The sequence below is a fragment of the Meleagris gallopavo genome, chromosome 20, assembly GCF_000146605.3.
Source record: "Meleagris gallopavo isolate NT-WF06-2002-E0010 breed Aviagen turkey brand Nicholas breeding stock chromosome 20, Turkey_5.1, whole genome shotgun sequence".
Taxonomy (NCBI): domain Eukaryota; kingdom Metazoa; phylum Chordata; class Aves; order Galliformes; family Phasianidae; genus Meleagris; species Meleagris gallopavo.
Window position 1 is genome coordinate 10,192,598 of NC_015030.2, and position 13,137 is coordinate 10,205,734.

Here is a 13,137-nt window from a genome sequence, read left to right on the forward strand (position 1 = left end):
GGGGCCGCGTGCGGACACCGGGAAGGAGAGCCGTTAATTAACGCACGGGGGAAGCATCGCCCAGCGCCCCGTGCGACGAAGCGGTACCGCAGAACGGAGCCCGGGGGCACCCTATCCCGCTCGGTGCCGACAGACCGCACCGTACAGATATAGATATATTTGTGGAGATGTTGCATATTCAAGGTAACTTTACATAACGCTCCCGACACAGATTTTGGCGCTCCGCACGGTGCCGGCCCGGCGCGTACCCACAGCTCCGGCAGCTGCGGAGCGGGCAAAGAGGGCGAGCGATGAGCAGCGAGCAGCTCGCACAGCCCGGGGAACTTGGGGGGGTGCGGGAGAAAGGCGGCGAGGGGCTCAGGAGGTGCTGAGCGGGCGGCCCTCGCCCCAGCGGCACCCTTCGCCCGTCCTCGCACAGGCAACGTCCGTCCTCGGGCTGCTCACGAACTCCAGGCGCAGTTCCACACGTGGAGCAGCTCCTCAGGGTGGGAAACCGAACCCAGCCGTCCCACGCAGCGCTGGTCTCGGAGGAACGGCGCAGGCAGGGCCCGGGCCGGCGGGTGGCTGGGAACGGGGCGCCGCCGCTCCCTTGGACGGGGGAAGCAGAAGCAGCACAGAGCGCATGGAGCCGGCCGGATCTCCTTTCTTTGCTTCGTGGCCAGGGAAGCAAAGCAGATCCCGAAAGCTTCTGCTGACCCGGGAGCAGAGCAGGCGGGGCCGACGGACTGTGGCCCGGGGCAGCTGCCGTCGCGTTACATTTTGGCAGGAGACGCATCCCGCCCGCCCCGGAGCCGTGGGTGGAGCAGAGACAGAGGCCACGACGTCCCACAGCGGCTTCTCGGGCTCAAACCGCCCTCTGAGCCAACGCACAGCAAACATCGACAGCTCCAAACGTTTGGCACAGTCCGGCAGCTGCTCTGAGGGCAGCACGATGCGGTCCCTCCTCAGCCCCCAGCAGGAAATGGTAAACAGCAAAACAATAATAAAAAAAATGTAAACAACCCAGCACCCTGTCCTGCAGCACCAGGACAGCCAAGAGAACAAGGTATGTTACAGTCTCAGGGGACGTGGAGACACGAGGACATCCCGGCCAACGCGGGGTCTCGTCTCTATTGCACTTTGCATCATATATATTTCTATATATATTTATAAAAATACAAACTAAAGGGCTGGGGTCGAGGGGGTGAGATGCAAGCCCTGGGACAGCAGCAGCTCCACGCACGTGGCAGGCTCTGACCTATCCTGCTCCTGCACGTCCCTGTGTGCCCTGCCCTGGAGTCCCCTGCCAGCCTTCCAGGGGAGCAACCCGCAGCACAGGGCCTGATCCTGCAGAGATCCAGCCTGGGCAGGGCAGAGAGGGCAGGGTGCTGAGTTGGTGCAGAGCCCACCCCCGTCAGCCTTCCGTCCCTCCTCCATCGGCCCTTCCCAGGACACCAAGGCCTGGATTGAGAGCCACGCAGCTCCTGTCAGCGCCCCACGGCGATGGGTCGCTCCCCATGGCCAGCAAGCGCCCACTCCTGGGGGAGATGGCCAAGACCACCTCCCCCCTCCTCCAAACCAAACCCCCAGGAGGATCCGCTCAGCCCGGCACTTCCCCTACTCTCTTCCTCAAGTAACCGCGGTGTGAATTGCGCGGGGTGATGCAGTCTGGAGCCCCTCGTAGGGCAGTGATGCAGGATGCCCCCCGCTCCCAACGCCGCCCCCGGCTGCTCCTGCTACCTCAGCCGCCCATCGGGTTTGATGGGCCCCAGTTCTGATTTGGGGTCCGGGGATAGCGAGCTCCAGGAGGTTTTGCTGCAGATCTCCAGGGAGGAGCAGGAGGATTCGCTGCCGACACAGACGTCCGCCACGGCCCAGAAGGTGCTGATGGCACTGTCTGCCCACTCGTCCAGCGCCCGCCCCGTCAGCTGTGCTTTCCGTGCCGCCGCCACCTCTGCCTCCTCGGGGTGCGGCAGGTTCAGGATCCCCCCCCAGGCCCTGGAAGCTCTGCTCCATGTACTCGTTGCGGGGGGGCCCGCCGTGCAGCCAGCTGCTATCGTCTGTGCAGGACGGGGACAAGGAGAGCTGTTAGCACTGCTGACCCCAGCACTCCGCTCCTCCTCCCAGCACCCTCAGCATCCCGGCCCCTCGCAGCCCCTGTAGTCCAGCCCAAGGGACAGGGAGGCAACTGGAGGATGGATGTGGCAGACCCGTATCGGCCTGCTGGCCTCGTCTGACACACGCGGATACACAGAGGAGGATGGCTCCTGCTGGAGCCAAGGCTGGAGGCCAACACCAGGGGAAGCACATCGGACTGCCCACAGAAAGGCCTCAGCCCCGATCCCTCAGCATCCTCACCTTTCCTGAGAGGCTGCCTGCGGTTGAAGGTCTGTGGCACCACCAAGAACTGGTTCTCCCCCAAGGGTTCCCAGAACTGGAGCAGGCGGATGGTCCAGACGCCGGGGCGCAGAGGCCGGTTCAGGGGCGGCTTGTACTGGGTGAATTCTGTCTCAGCATCCACCGTGATGTCATAGGAGGCAGCAATAACATACGTGGGGTCAATCCACACCACTGTGGCTGTCAGGTTGGGGCCTCGCGACCACTTCTGCATGGCCATTGGCTCGTCAAAAGGCCCCATCAAGCCTCCAAAATTGCGGAAGAGCCTTTCCTTGGGATCCCACTCTGTGCCCACCTGCAGGGACAAGAGGCATGAGGCAGCGGGACACTGGGCAAACAGATGCTACCAGCTCGGGATTTATGCTTCACCATCCCAAACCAGAGAGGGAACGAGCTTTGGAGCCCAAAGCAACGCACACCCACCCTGCACTGCTTTCCTGTCCGCCTGCACCACGTCGGTGCCAATCCAGCTGCATGTAATGCCCTCCGCAGCCAGAGGTGTTGGCACCAGCTGCCTCAACTCCCTCCCCTCCCCCAAAAGATCCCTTCAAAGCCTTTTCTCCGCTGTTCAGCTCCAAACTGAAGCCAAATTCCTGGACAAAGCTCATTCTCAGCCATGACAATGGCATGGCGTCCCTCTGCCTCACTCAGCGTGCAGGCTTGGAGAGAAAGAAGGGCAGCATGATGTAGAAAAGCTCAAGAGGAAAGCAGTTTTGAGGGAAACTTTTCCTATACCTCAAGGTTCTGTAACCGGTTTGCCTGTCCTCCATGACCTGCCAGCTTCAGAGCTCCTTGGGGCATCATCCACACCTCCAGGGACTCTGCCTGGCCAGTTGCTGAGTTCTGCACTTCCTGCATCACCAGGTAGCCCTGGAAACGGTCGTCATAGAAATACAAGTGAACACTGGATGGGAAACCTCGGGGCTCAAATCTGGAGAAAGACAGAGGTTGCACAACTGAGCGTCAGCATCCTCCCAGCACGACGTGCAGCCGCCCCTCAGAGCCCGGGCCAAGCCGTGGTCAATGCCCCACCTGCAGAGCTTCTCCTCCTTTGGTGCCACCACAGATGCTGCTTTGCGGAGCCCCAGCCTGGAGAAGCCCGTGTAGAAGGTGAGGGTGACATCGCTGAGGCCGCTGAGCCCATCGACGCGGTCGTAGACGTTCTCCCAATAGGCCTTTAGGGCGGGCGTGTTGGGCGGGTAGCTGCCATACAGGTGGGTGTCCAGGATCTCCAGCACCTCCTGATTCACTGTCGACTCAAACTTGCGGGCAAAGAAGGTGGGTCTGGAGAGTTGCTGGAACAACACAGTCATTTCTAACAGCAATGGTGGCTTCCCCTCCGCCCTCCCACCTCAGCAGGGCGGCCGGGTGTGAGGCACAGTGGGAAGAAGCATGCTAGGATCCATTCTGCCCCGTCTGATGGTACAGGCTAAGGAGCAGCAAAGCACAGACTGTGTGTGGGATCCTCTGTGGCAGGATCAGCAGTAGCAAAAAAGTACGGTTACTGGTAATGCAGATGGGTTCCAATCTCTCCCACTGCCTTCCCCTCTGCGTGCTCAGAAGCATCCATTTGTCATTCACCTCTTATCTGTTATATCTGGCAATGCTCAGAAGGGCTCCCACCCTCCAAAGACCCTGCAGAGTTCTGGCCATGTGGCACAGCTTGTAGGATCAGCGCTGTGCACCATGTAGTACTGCAGCCCCTTGCTAGAAAATCCTGCTGAGGGACAGAGATCTCCCAAACCTCCACTGTTCAGTTTACATCTCCGCTTCCTGAGAGCACAGGAGGATGTCAAAGTATTTTGTCCTGCCAAAGATGACAGCACTTTTTCACAGGTTTTAAAGAACAGATATTTGCCCCAAGTAATAGGTCTGCAAAGAAAGAGCAGGGAAATGGGAAAGAGTCTGGGAAAAGGAGCAGCATTGCAAGCAGAAGCCCGGCTGCTAGGCATGGCAGTCAGCATAACCCCGCCAGCGGAGCGCTTAGACACATCTGTGCTGAGCCCCACGGGGGCTGGAGAGCCAATCCTGCTCCTGTTCCTCCTGGGCCGGGGTGAGGCTCATGTAGAGCAGCTGGCACTGCATCTGCAGGGGAGCTCAGAGGAGAGCCGGGCACGGAGACAGGGAGGAGGGGAAAGAGCAGGAGAAAGGAGGATCTTTTTCACCTGTAGCCGGAGGAAGTCCTGGGGTTTGAAGTCATTTGGGGAGCACCCGCACCAGTCGACTATGTGTTTATATTGGCACTTACAGCCCAGCTTGCGGTTCCAGTTGGTCACTCGGAGGTTGTTATCAACCAGCGTCTCGCAGGCATGGCTGTTCTCCAGGACCGTGTGGAAGAAGGACTGTATGGCAGAGAAGGGACAGAGACACAGTGGGGATGGAGGATGGGTGCTTAACGGAGCCCCTACCCTTCACTCACAGAAGAACAGGGAGGCCCGGATAGCTCCCAGTTCCCAGGACGGGGCAACCCGTAACAGATTGGCTCATTCATGCACATCACTCCTTATCCAGCCCAGAAGTGTCTGGACCCAAAGCACAGGGCTGGATACAAACACAACCCTTGGCAAGTCTGCTCCTTTGCCCCATCCTTCCTACAGGCAGTCACAAAAGCTGCAAGAGCAGAACCTGCAATGCCCCTCCCAGCTACCTGAGGCAAGGATGGAGTGGGGCATTGTTCAGAACAATGGGAAGAAAGTCCCACCAAAGCCAGCACCATGCTTTTGTTCGTTTCTTGGGGAGAAGGAATAAGGCTGAGAGAAGAACGCGGCTCTCGCAGCGATGGCAGCTCTGAGCTCCCCTGCCCGCAGCCCAGCAGCACCCACCTCGGCTGGCAGCAGCGTGTAGGTGTAGAACTGCCGCAGCTGGGACACCAGCTGGTCGTCTGCATACACCACGTACTGCACGAAGCTGCGTGTCAGTGAGAACCAGTCGGAGCCACCGTCCACCACGATGCCCTCAGGGATGTGCCGCTCACCCAGCCTCCACATGTGGGAGTCACACTCGTGGAACAGGCGGTCCAGACCCTGCTTCTTGATGAACCTGGGCAGAGGGACAAACACGAGGCGTTAGGGACGTCACCCACTTTGCCACGACACGGACGGATCTCTTGCAGTGTAAAACCAGTGGATTAACTCCAGTGATAGGGCTGGCTGCTCAGCTCCGGCAGCTACAGCTAAAATAACTCCCTGCACAACCGTTCTGTTTTTTTCCTCTCGCGTCTCCCCACTTTCCTGTTCCTCCCCTTGGTCTTTAACTGGGATTACCTGGCATTGTCTCGGCCGTGAGACTTCAAGAAGTTCTTATCTCGGTATTTGGACAGGAACATCACTAGCTCCTCGTTGGTCCTGACAGATAAATTAGAAAGTGTTAGTTTAGGGATAAAACAGCCCAGTAAACACTCAGGCTGCAGCAGCTATCAGACACAAGGAGCTTCAAGCTGCCTGGTAGGTGCTGACTCAGTCCCTTATTCCATTGCTGGGCAGACAGCCCCTCTGCTGTCTGGCACCTGTTGAGGTGTGCAGGGATGGTGCACATCCATGTCTTCACATGCCTTCACGTGCACGTTCTCCTGCAACACCCAGGCAATGGGAAAGCACAGCCTCTGAGGTACTGGCTGGGCTCCTCTACAGAGATGGGACCAGCCTTGCCCTGAAGTATCATCACCAGCACGTGGGTGCAATCTCTACCCTCCTCTTCCTTGAGCTCCCTGCTCCTCCCAGCAATGTTACTCCCAAGGCTGCTGGGGAACCACGCAGCCTGAACCCCTCCATCATCCTCCCTGATCCAACAAGGTCCCCACCTCGTGGGGTAATCAGTGGCACTCAAGTTGATGAAGAAGTCCCAGGGCCACTCGGTCAGCTCCAGCAGGTCCTTCATGCTACGCAGGTACATCTTCAGCAGGCTGGCACCTCCCCAGATGGTCACCATGCGCCAGGGGGTCACACGGATGTTGGGGTAGTGCTGGGCCAGCTCCACTGCCTCTCGATGGAGGTAGTTGGAGCGCTGCAGGGGACGAAGCTCACGGTCAGCGAGCACTGCTCTTCCCAGGGCCCTGTCCTCCTCATCACCAGCCCTGCTCTACGTCCTTCTGCCCTCCCCACTCCCCTATCTGCCTTCCTGAGCAGTACCAAGAGTCAGACCCTGCAGCTCTGTGGTGCCCCAGCCCACACCACAGCTAAACTTTGTGCTGCTGCTCTCAGGGGTTGGTCTGGAAACTTTGGAAAAGGCAGCCAGACCCCACCCATGCCCCCAGACCCCAACCCTGCTGGCAGGCTGGGCAGCCCACCTCTGAAGGGCTCTCTGAACAGCAGCAGCCATGATCTGCTGCCTGCCTAGGGCACAGCAGCCCCTTTCATTTATACTGCTGAAACAATAAGTGGGGAGCCAGAATGGAGTTGCCTGCCTGATCCAGCTGACCTTTTCCTTCCACCAGGCAAACTGACGTCTCCCTGGGATCTTGTGATCTATGGAACAGAGAGTGTTTTGGCACTAGCCATGCCTTTGGGCTGTTTCTTGGCTGTTGCCAGCGCACAGAAATAACAGAGCAGAGGAGCAGGGTGCGAGCACTGCATCTTCTGGGCTGGACTACAATCTCTGCCCTGCCCACATGAAAGCAAGTGGCAATGGGGGGAAGGAGAGCACAGACTGTTTGCTGCTTGTGGCCCCAAGGCCTGAGACCAACCCGCTCCGGGGAAGGGTGACAGATTCTACTATTTCTGGGGAGGCAGAGACAGTGGGAGAGTCACAGTGATGACAAACCCCACCCGGTCACTTCCTCCAGTACAGGAGAAGCTCATCTTCATTTAGTACCTGTCTGCACCCTCACCTCTACGGACTGCTTGGGCGATGGATCCAGACACCACTAGCACATCCTCTCCCTTCTTCCCTCCCCCCTTCACATACCTTATCGACGTGGATGTAGAAGAAGTGCTGCTGGTGGTACACAGCCTTGATGAGCCGCTTCAGCTGGCGAATGGCCCTGCCGTGCACCACCAGCATGTAGGCGATGCGCACAGGATTGCTGGGAGGCGCCTGCTGCAGCCGGCTCTCATCCCACTGGATCACAGGGCTGACCTTCCCTGCACGAGGAAGCGAGGGCTGTCAGCCACTGCTGGCTTTGGCTCCAGACAGCGCAGGCATGCCGCTGCCCCACCACACGCAGCAAGGCACCTTGCAGAGCAGTCCCTTGTGTAACACTGACAGGGACGTGCTGGGAAAGGAGGGGTGCCCTCCTGTAATGCGATGGAAAGTGCAGCAATGACAGCAGAACAGAAGATCTCAGGTCACAGCAAGTGAGAATTTACTCAAACACAACAGCAGCAGGCACAGAATTAAGAGAAAGAAGCTGCTTATCTTGGGAAGGCCTCAGGTAGGCAGGGATCTCTAGAGATCCCCTCACACCCAGTGCCAACCCTTGAATGAGGGCTGGGAAGGGGTGGATCCTGGCTCCATCCCTGCTGGCCAGTCAGGTACACTGCGTGCATGTGAGCTCCCCTGGGTTGGCCCTGCTTCCCCACCAGGTGCTCCACCACTGGCTCAAGCCCTGACTTAGCATTTCCACTACACCTCCTCTGGCTCTTCAAAACAGAAGACGCAGCTGCACCTGGCTTCAATCTCTAAAATTGCTGCTGCTTGGGATGAACAGCCCAGTTTAAGGAGGCTGGCAGAGCTTTGATCGGATTACAGAGGCAGCGGAAATCTGGGAATCAGCAACAGGTGGAGGCAGCTTTGGGGCCGGTGGGACAGTCTGGCTGCACGAAGGAGGTGGCCCTCCCATCTCACCAGGACACTCCAGATGCCCACAGGCAGCCTGGGCACGTGAGCAGGACTTACCGGAGAGCGGGCAGTGGCGAGGCACAGACTGGGGCATGAGGCTGCCGGCCCGGTGCAGACACACCACGTTGGCAATTTCCTGTTGGCACTGCTTGCTGCTGGCTCTGGCCAGCGCCGAGAGGGCATCTTTGCCCGTGATCTCACACTTGGGCGTGAAGCTGTTCTCGGTGGGCTGCGGAGCCCCCTCCACGCTGCCCGTGTCACCCTGCTGGAAGACGGCCAGCTGGGCGTCCCCGCGCGGCTCCGTCAGGTTCCTCTGGCTGGAGGAGTCCGGTGCGGCCGGCAGCCGCCGTCCCACTTTGTGTCTTGCTGTCACAGCTCTCACCACCTTTGACACCAGAGCCCCAGGGCTGTCCAGCCGTCCCCGCCACCGCCCGTGCTTCCGTCCTGCGCTGCCCCGGCGCCCGGCAGAGCTGTCTGAGTCCTTGGAGCCATCGCCGTTTTCGGGCAGCCTGGCTTTCTTCTGCCGCTCCTGTTTCAGGTGGATGCAGAAGAGGACACAGCATTAACTTAGCCCTGCTGTCGATGTGCTCACAGCATCCTCGTTCCCAGTGCTCAACGTCTGTGTCCCACTGGAGCCCAACAACCAACATCCTTCTCTGCCATCCTCAGGACACGCTGAGGCACAGCAGCGCTGGCTGCTGGCGTCACTGCAAGCAAGGGAGGCACGGGTACCCCTCACTGCAGTGTCTCCTCAGGGCTGAGCAGAGGAAGCCCAGAGCAGCGATCTGACTCTCCTGCCCCCAGCAGAATAACTAGCTTTGTGTACAGCAGCATGCCAGGTGCTCCAGCAGCAAATGAGGCCTTCACTCCACTCCCCCACCCAAAACCCCCAACTCCGGCCCCACATCACCTCCCTGCACGGTGCTTTGCCCCCTCACAGGGACAGCCCCCAAGCTTCTATGTCCCAGCAAGTGACACTGGTCTGCAGCCCCTGTGGCTGCAGCACACAAGACACACAACCAGGACATTGCTCCAAGGTCTCCTCTGCCTTCCTGCCACACTGCAGGATCCTTCGTGGGCAGAGAGCAGCGAGGACAGGCACAGGGCTCCCCTAGCCTGTGGCTGTGACTTTGCCAGCTAGCAAACAGACCAGCTCCTCACTGTCACAATCATTCTGTGAGCCCAAGCCGGCTCTGAAGCCCAGCTTATCCAAGGGATGGAGTCCCAGACAAGAGGCAGCTGCACTTACTGGGACTGAAAGTGTAAGGGAAGAACCTGTTGTGCTCCCTTCCCCTGGCTTCCAGTACTCGCCTGGAACAGATGCAGCGACCGCCAGCTTCTCTAGAAATCCCTTTAACAAACCTTCCCACGGAGCCAAGTGTGTGCAGAGGGAACAGTTAATTGCACTTCATTACCTCTGCCAGGCCGGCTGATTAGCAGAAATGAGTTAGACTTGGGAAGAGCTAAGAGTTGTTCCTGGACACACAGAAGTTTGGATGGTAGCAATGAGGGAGGCAGCTGCAGGGCCAAGGAGCAGAGCTGCCCGCAGGGTTGGCACGACAGATGCCATCAGATGCACGAGCCCCATGAGTTATTCTGGCCAGGGCTGCCCAGGGCTGGGGAAGGGCTTTGGCTGGCACGGCCACCAGCACAGCACCAACCAGGTGTCACCGCAGGCAGCGAGACCTGCTGGGAGCTTCTCTGGGGGAGCAGCATCTTCTGAGGATGCACAGATGCTCACGGAGATGGTGAGACCAAGTTAATTTGCTGCACAAGCCTCCTGTGGGCATAGCTGCCAGGAAGGTCACAGCCAGGAGAAATCACGCTGTGCAAAGGCTAGAAAGCATCTGGCAAGACCTGCCTGTTCCAGCCAGCCTGTGTGAGCAGCCAACAGGCAGAGCCAGCACGGTGTCCCTGAGCTCCCTGTGCTGGGTGAATGGTCTCCCCACAGCCTGCAATCCTCGGCTATGCAGGAAGGGGCCACAGGGCTGCTGTGAGCAGGGACCAGGTGAGCCCACTGCCAGCAGTCAGGTGTCACAGCCAGCCCCAGACAGGCGGTGAGCAGCTCGTTAGCACTGCACAGGCCCATCTGTTTGGAGAGTTATGGACCTGTTTTCTCTGCATGTCACAGTAGCAGGGAATCAGGAAGTGTCTGATGAGCAGAGTCTCTTCCACAGACTCAGCCCAGCCCTGCAGGAAGACCCTCTGGCCCTGCCAGCACACCTCGGCACAGCACCCACGCACAGAACCCCACGTGTCCCCTGGAAGGAATTCAGCTGCTATTCACAGCAGGGAATTCCTCAGAAACACCACCAGCCTTTCTGGAGCTGCCAGCTAACAAACTGAATGGCCTCTAATTACTGCACCACAGCAGAGCCATCCCTCCACCCAGCCAGGCAGAGAACAGCTTCAGCCACGTTGCTCTGCCGTATTTAGGGCTCGTGCACAGGACTCTGGCAGAGCTCCTGGGAGAGCCAGCAGCTGCCCGTCCCTCCTCCCAGCACACACGGACGACTCCAGCCACCTGCCAGCAGTCACTTCCTCCATCCTGCATCCCCACTGCCCCATTGAGGTCCGCATGGTGCCATGGAGCTGTGGCCAGGCACCTCATCCCACCACCCTGGAGCAGGGCTGACTTCACACTGCCTGCCACCTGGCGACTAAAGCACCATGTCCCAAACGCAGGGTGCTGTGGCCACTGTCCCCACAGCACCTTTCCTCCAGAGTGGCACCAGGATGCTGTATCCCCATGGCCCATCCCCACATCCCATCCCTCCTGCTTCCCCTGCTCCTGCAGATAGAGCCCAAACTGCTGGGAAAGGAAGGGCACAGGGACTGGCTGCCCCAGGACTTCTTTTAGAAAGCAGTAGGTGAGCTTAAGATCACAGCCCCTGCATTGCCAGAGCTTCTCAGCACAGATGCCAAATCCTCCAAGCATCTCCTCTCTTCTTTGCAGGACACAGAGGATGCATCCGTCTGGGCCTCCAGGTCCTGGATGGTGCAGAGGGTCCAAATACACATGAAAAACCAGTGATGAGAGAGAGGAGCAGAGTTAATGACATCTGGCGTCCTGCAACATTCCATCTGGGCTAGATTGACCCTGGTGCCTGTCAAAGCTCTCATCAGGAAAAACCAATGCCAACACGTTCCAAAGTCACTGGGGAAATGTGAGGCTCAGCTGCTGTTAGTTCAGCCAGCAGCAGGTCCTTAAACTCATGATTCAAATGGACTCAGTCACAGCTCCTACAAACAAGCTGGCTGGGGGAGAAAAAAAACAAAACCCAAGAAATCTCAGCAAAGCTGGAGGAAAAGATGTTTTGTAGGAAGCTTCTCTGGAGGCTGCAGCACATGGATGACAGCAACACTCCAGCACCAGAGAGGGGCCTGCTGCTTGCAGCGCGGAGGACAGGAGGGAGGCGAGAGCATGAAGACGTGAATGGGCCGCAACACTTCTCCCCAGTGACAGCTCCTCACCTCCACCCACAAAGACACTTTGTGGTTCGTGTGCTCAAACCAGTGCTGTGCAATGAGCCAGCGGCACCACAGACCTGCCGGCGTGCTGCTCGGGAGCCAGCAGTGCTGCTGTGACAGTCAGAGGCTCTGCTCCGTGCGGGTTGGGGCATCCCTGAGTCCCACCTGAGGGCCCACCATGCTGGTGCTGCCTGCAGCGGGCGTGCTGTCGGTGCGGGCTGTGAGCAAACACGGCAGGTCCCAAAGCACCAAACACAGACCAGACCTTTCTCTCCAAGCTGTCGGCCAGGACAGGGATGGGGGTGGCTGATCCCAGTGGAACAAGGTCATCTGGCTTCCTGGATGAAGAAGTCCCAACACGCCAATTGCTGCTGCAGTAACACAAAATTCAGCGTTGACCTGGGCGAATGGAGATTGACACACCATAAAGGAAGGGTACAGCCAACAGCAGCCAGAGCAGCCCTTTTTGGGAATGCCTGAGCTGCCCTGTGCCCACGTTGGCATGCAGGGCAACCATCAGCACAGCACTGCTCTGAAAGGGAAGGCGAGCTCGCCTCGCCCCTGATGCTGCATGGTAAACTTGCAGCTCCCTTGTGCTCACTCCTGCAAGTCACAGTTGGCTTGTGGTGGGGATGAGCCAGGCTAGAGCAGTGTCCATTAGTGGGAAGGAGCCATTTACTCAAGCAATTAGATCCCAGAGTTTCCCAGAGCCATCCAAGCCTGCGAGGTCAGGTACTCCAGGGAGAGTTCTGCCTTCATCTCTACCAGAAATACCCCAGGGAACAGTGGCTCCTCCAGGTCTGGCCAAAACCAGAAACTGCAGGAGAGCTCAGAAGCAAAGAGCTTTGTTGTCTTTCTAAAACAGTTAACTGGATTTTTCCCAGCTTGCTGATGGGTTTGAGCTGTCAGTAAAGTTCACGATGCTTCTTGCATTCTCCAGAGAGGCTTCTCCGTTCCCGTCCTAAGAGCTGTGAGACTGGTGGTGGTGAACTGTCCCCTGTACAGACGAGGGTGCCCATGGCCAAACCTGTCAGTGCCCAGCTCGGTGCTAGGGGAGGCACGAGGAAAGCGGGATGAACAAGGAGGCTGCACAGGGCAGGAGCGAAGGCAGGCAGAGCTGATGACGGTGGCACCAGGAACCGCCTGCCCAAGTGGTGACGGCGGACAGGGGAGCAGCGTAGGCCGGTGCAGAGAGAGAAAGGTGAAGTGCTCCAGCCAAGGTCAGGGAAAGAGGACAGGGCTGTCAGTCACACCTGGCTGCCACAGCTCACACACTCACAGCATCCTCAAATCAAAGGTAGCTCCGTGTCCGCTCCCCTCACCACATGCAGCTCCCGGTTCTGACTCACTGCCGCATTCACCCAGCCCTGGGGCTGGCGATCGACCTGCTGCCCGTGTGACCAACCTACACACCTTCCTCCCGCTTCCTTGCAGTGGCTGCTCCATTCCTTTTTGCCCTCGGGGGAGAAGTTTCTAATCCACGAAAACTCCTGCGGCCGCAGGGGCAGCTCCAGC

The 13,137-nt window shown here is 58.7% G+C and overlaps 1 protein-coding gene across 1 annotated transcript in view; it reads right to left on the bottom strand.

The window, feature by feature from the left end:
- Positions 1-142: 142 nt before the first annotated feature.
- Positions 143-13,137, bottom strand: part of XYLT2 (xylosyltransferase 2) — a 14,023-nt gene continuing 1,028 nt past the window's right edge. Inside the window, 12 exon segments of the mRNA XM_019621622.2 lie at positions 143-1,970; positions 1,972-2,039; positions 2,338-2,671; positions 3,112-3,307; positions 3,409-3,671; positions 4,542-4,718; positions 5,199-5,415; positions 5,640-5,720; positions 6,176-6,378; positions 7,279-7,454; positions 8,209-8,680; positions 11,888-12,007. Of these exon segments, the coding sequence (XP_019477167.2) occupies positions 1,716-1,970; positions 1,972-2,039; positions 2,338-2,671; positions 3,112-3,307; positions 3,409-3,671; positions 4,542-4,718; positions 5,199-5,415; positions 5,640-5,720; positions 6,176-6,378; positions 7,279-7,454; positions 8,209-8,680; positions 11,888-12,007 (2,562 nt within the window). The 3' untranslated portion in view covers positions 143-1,715.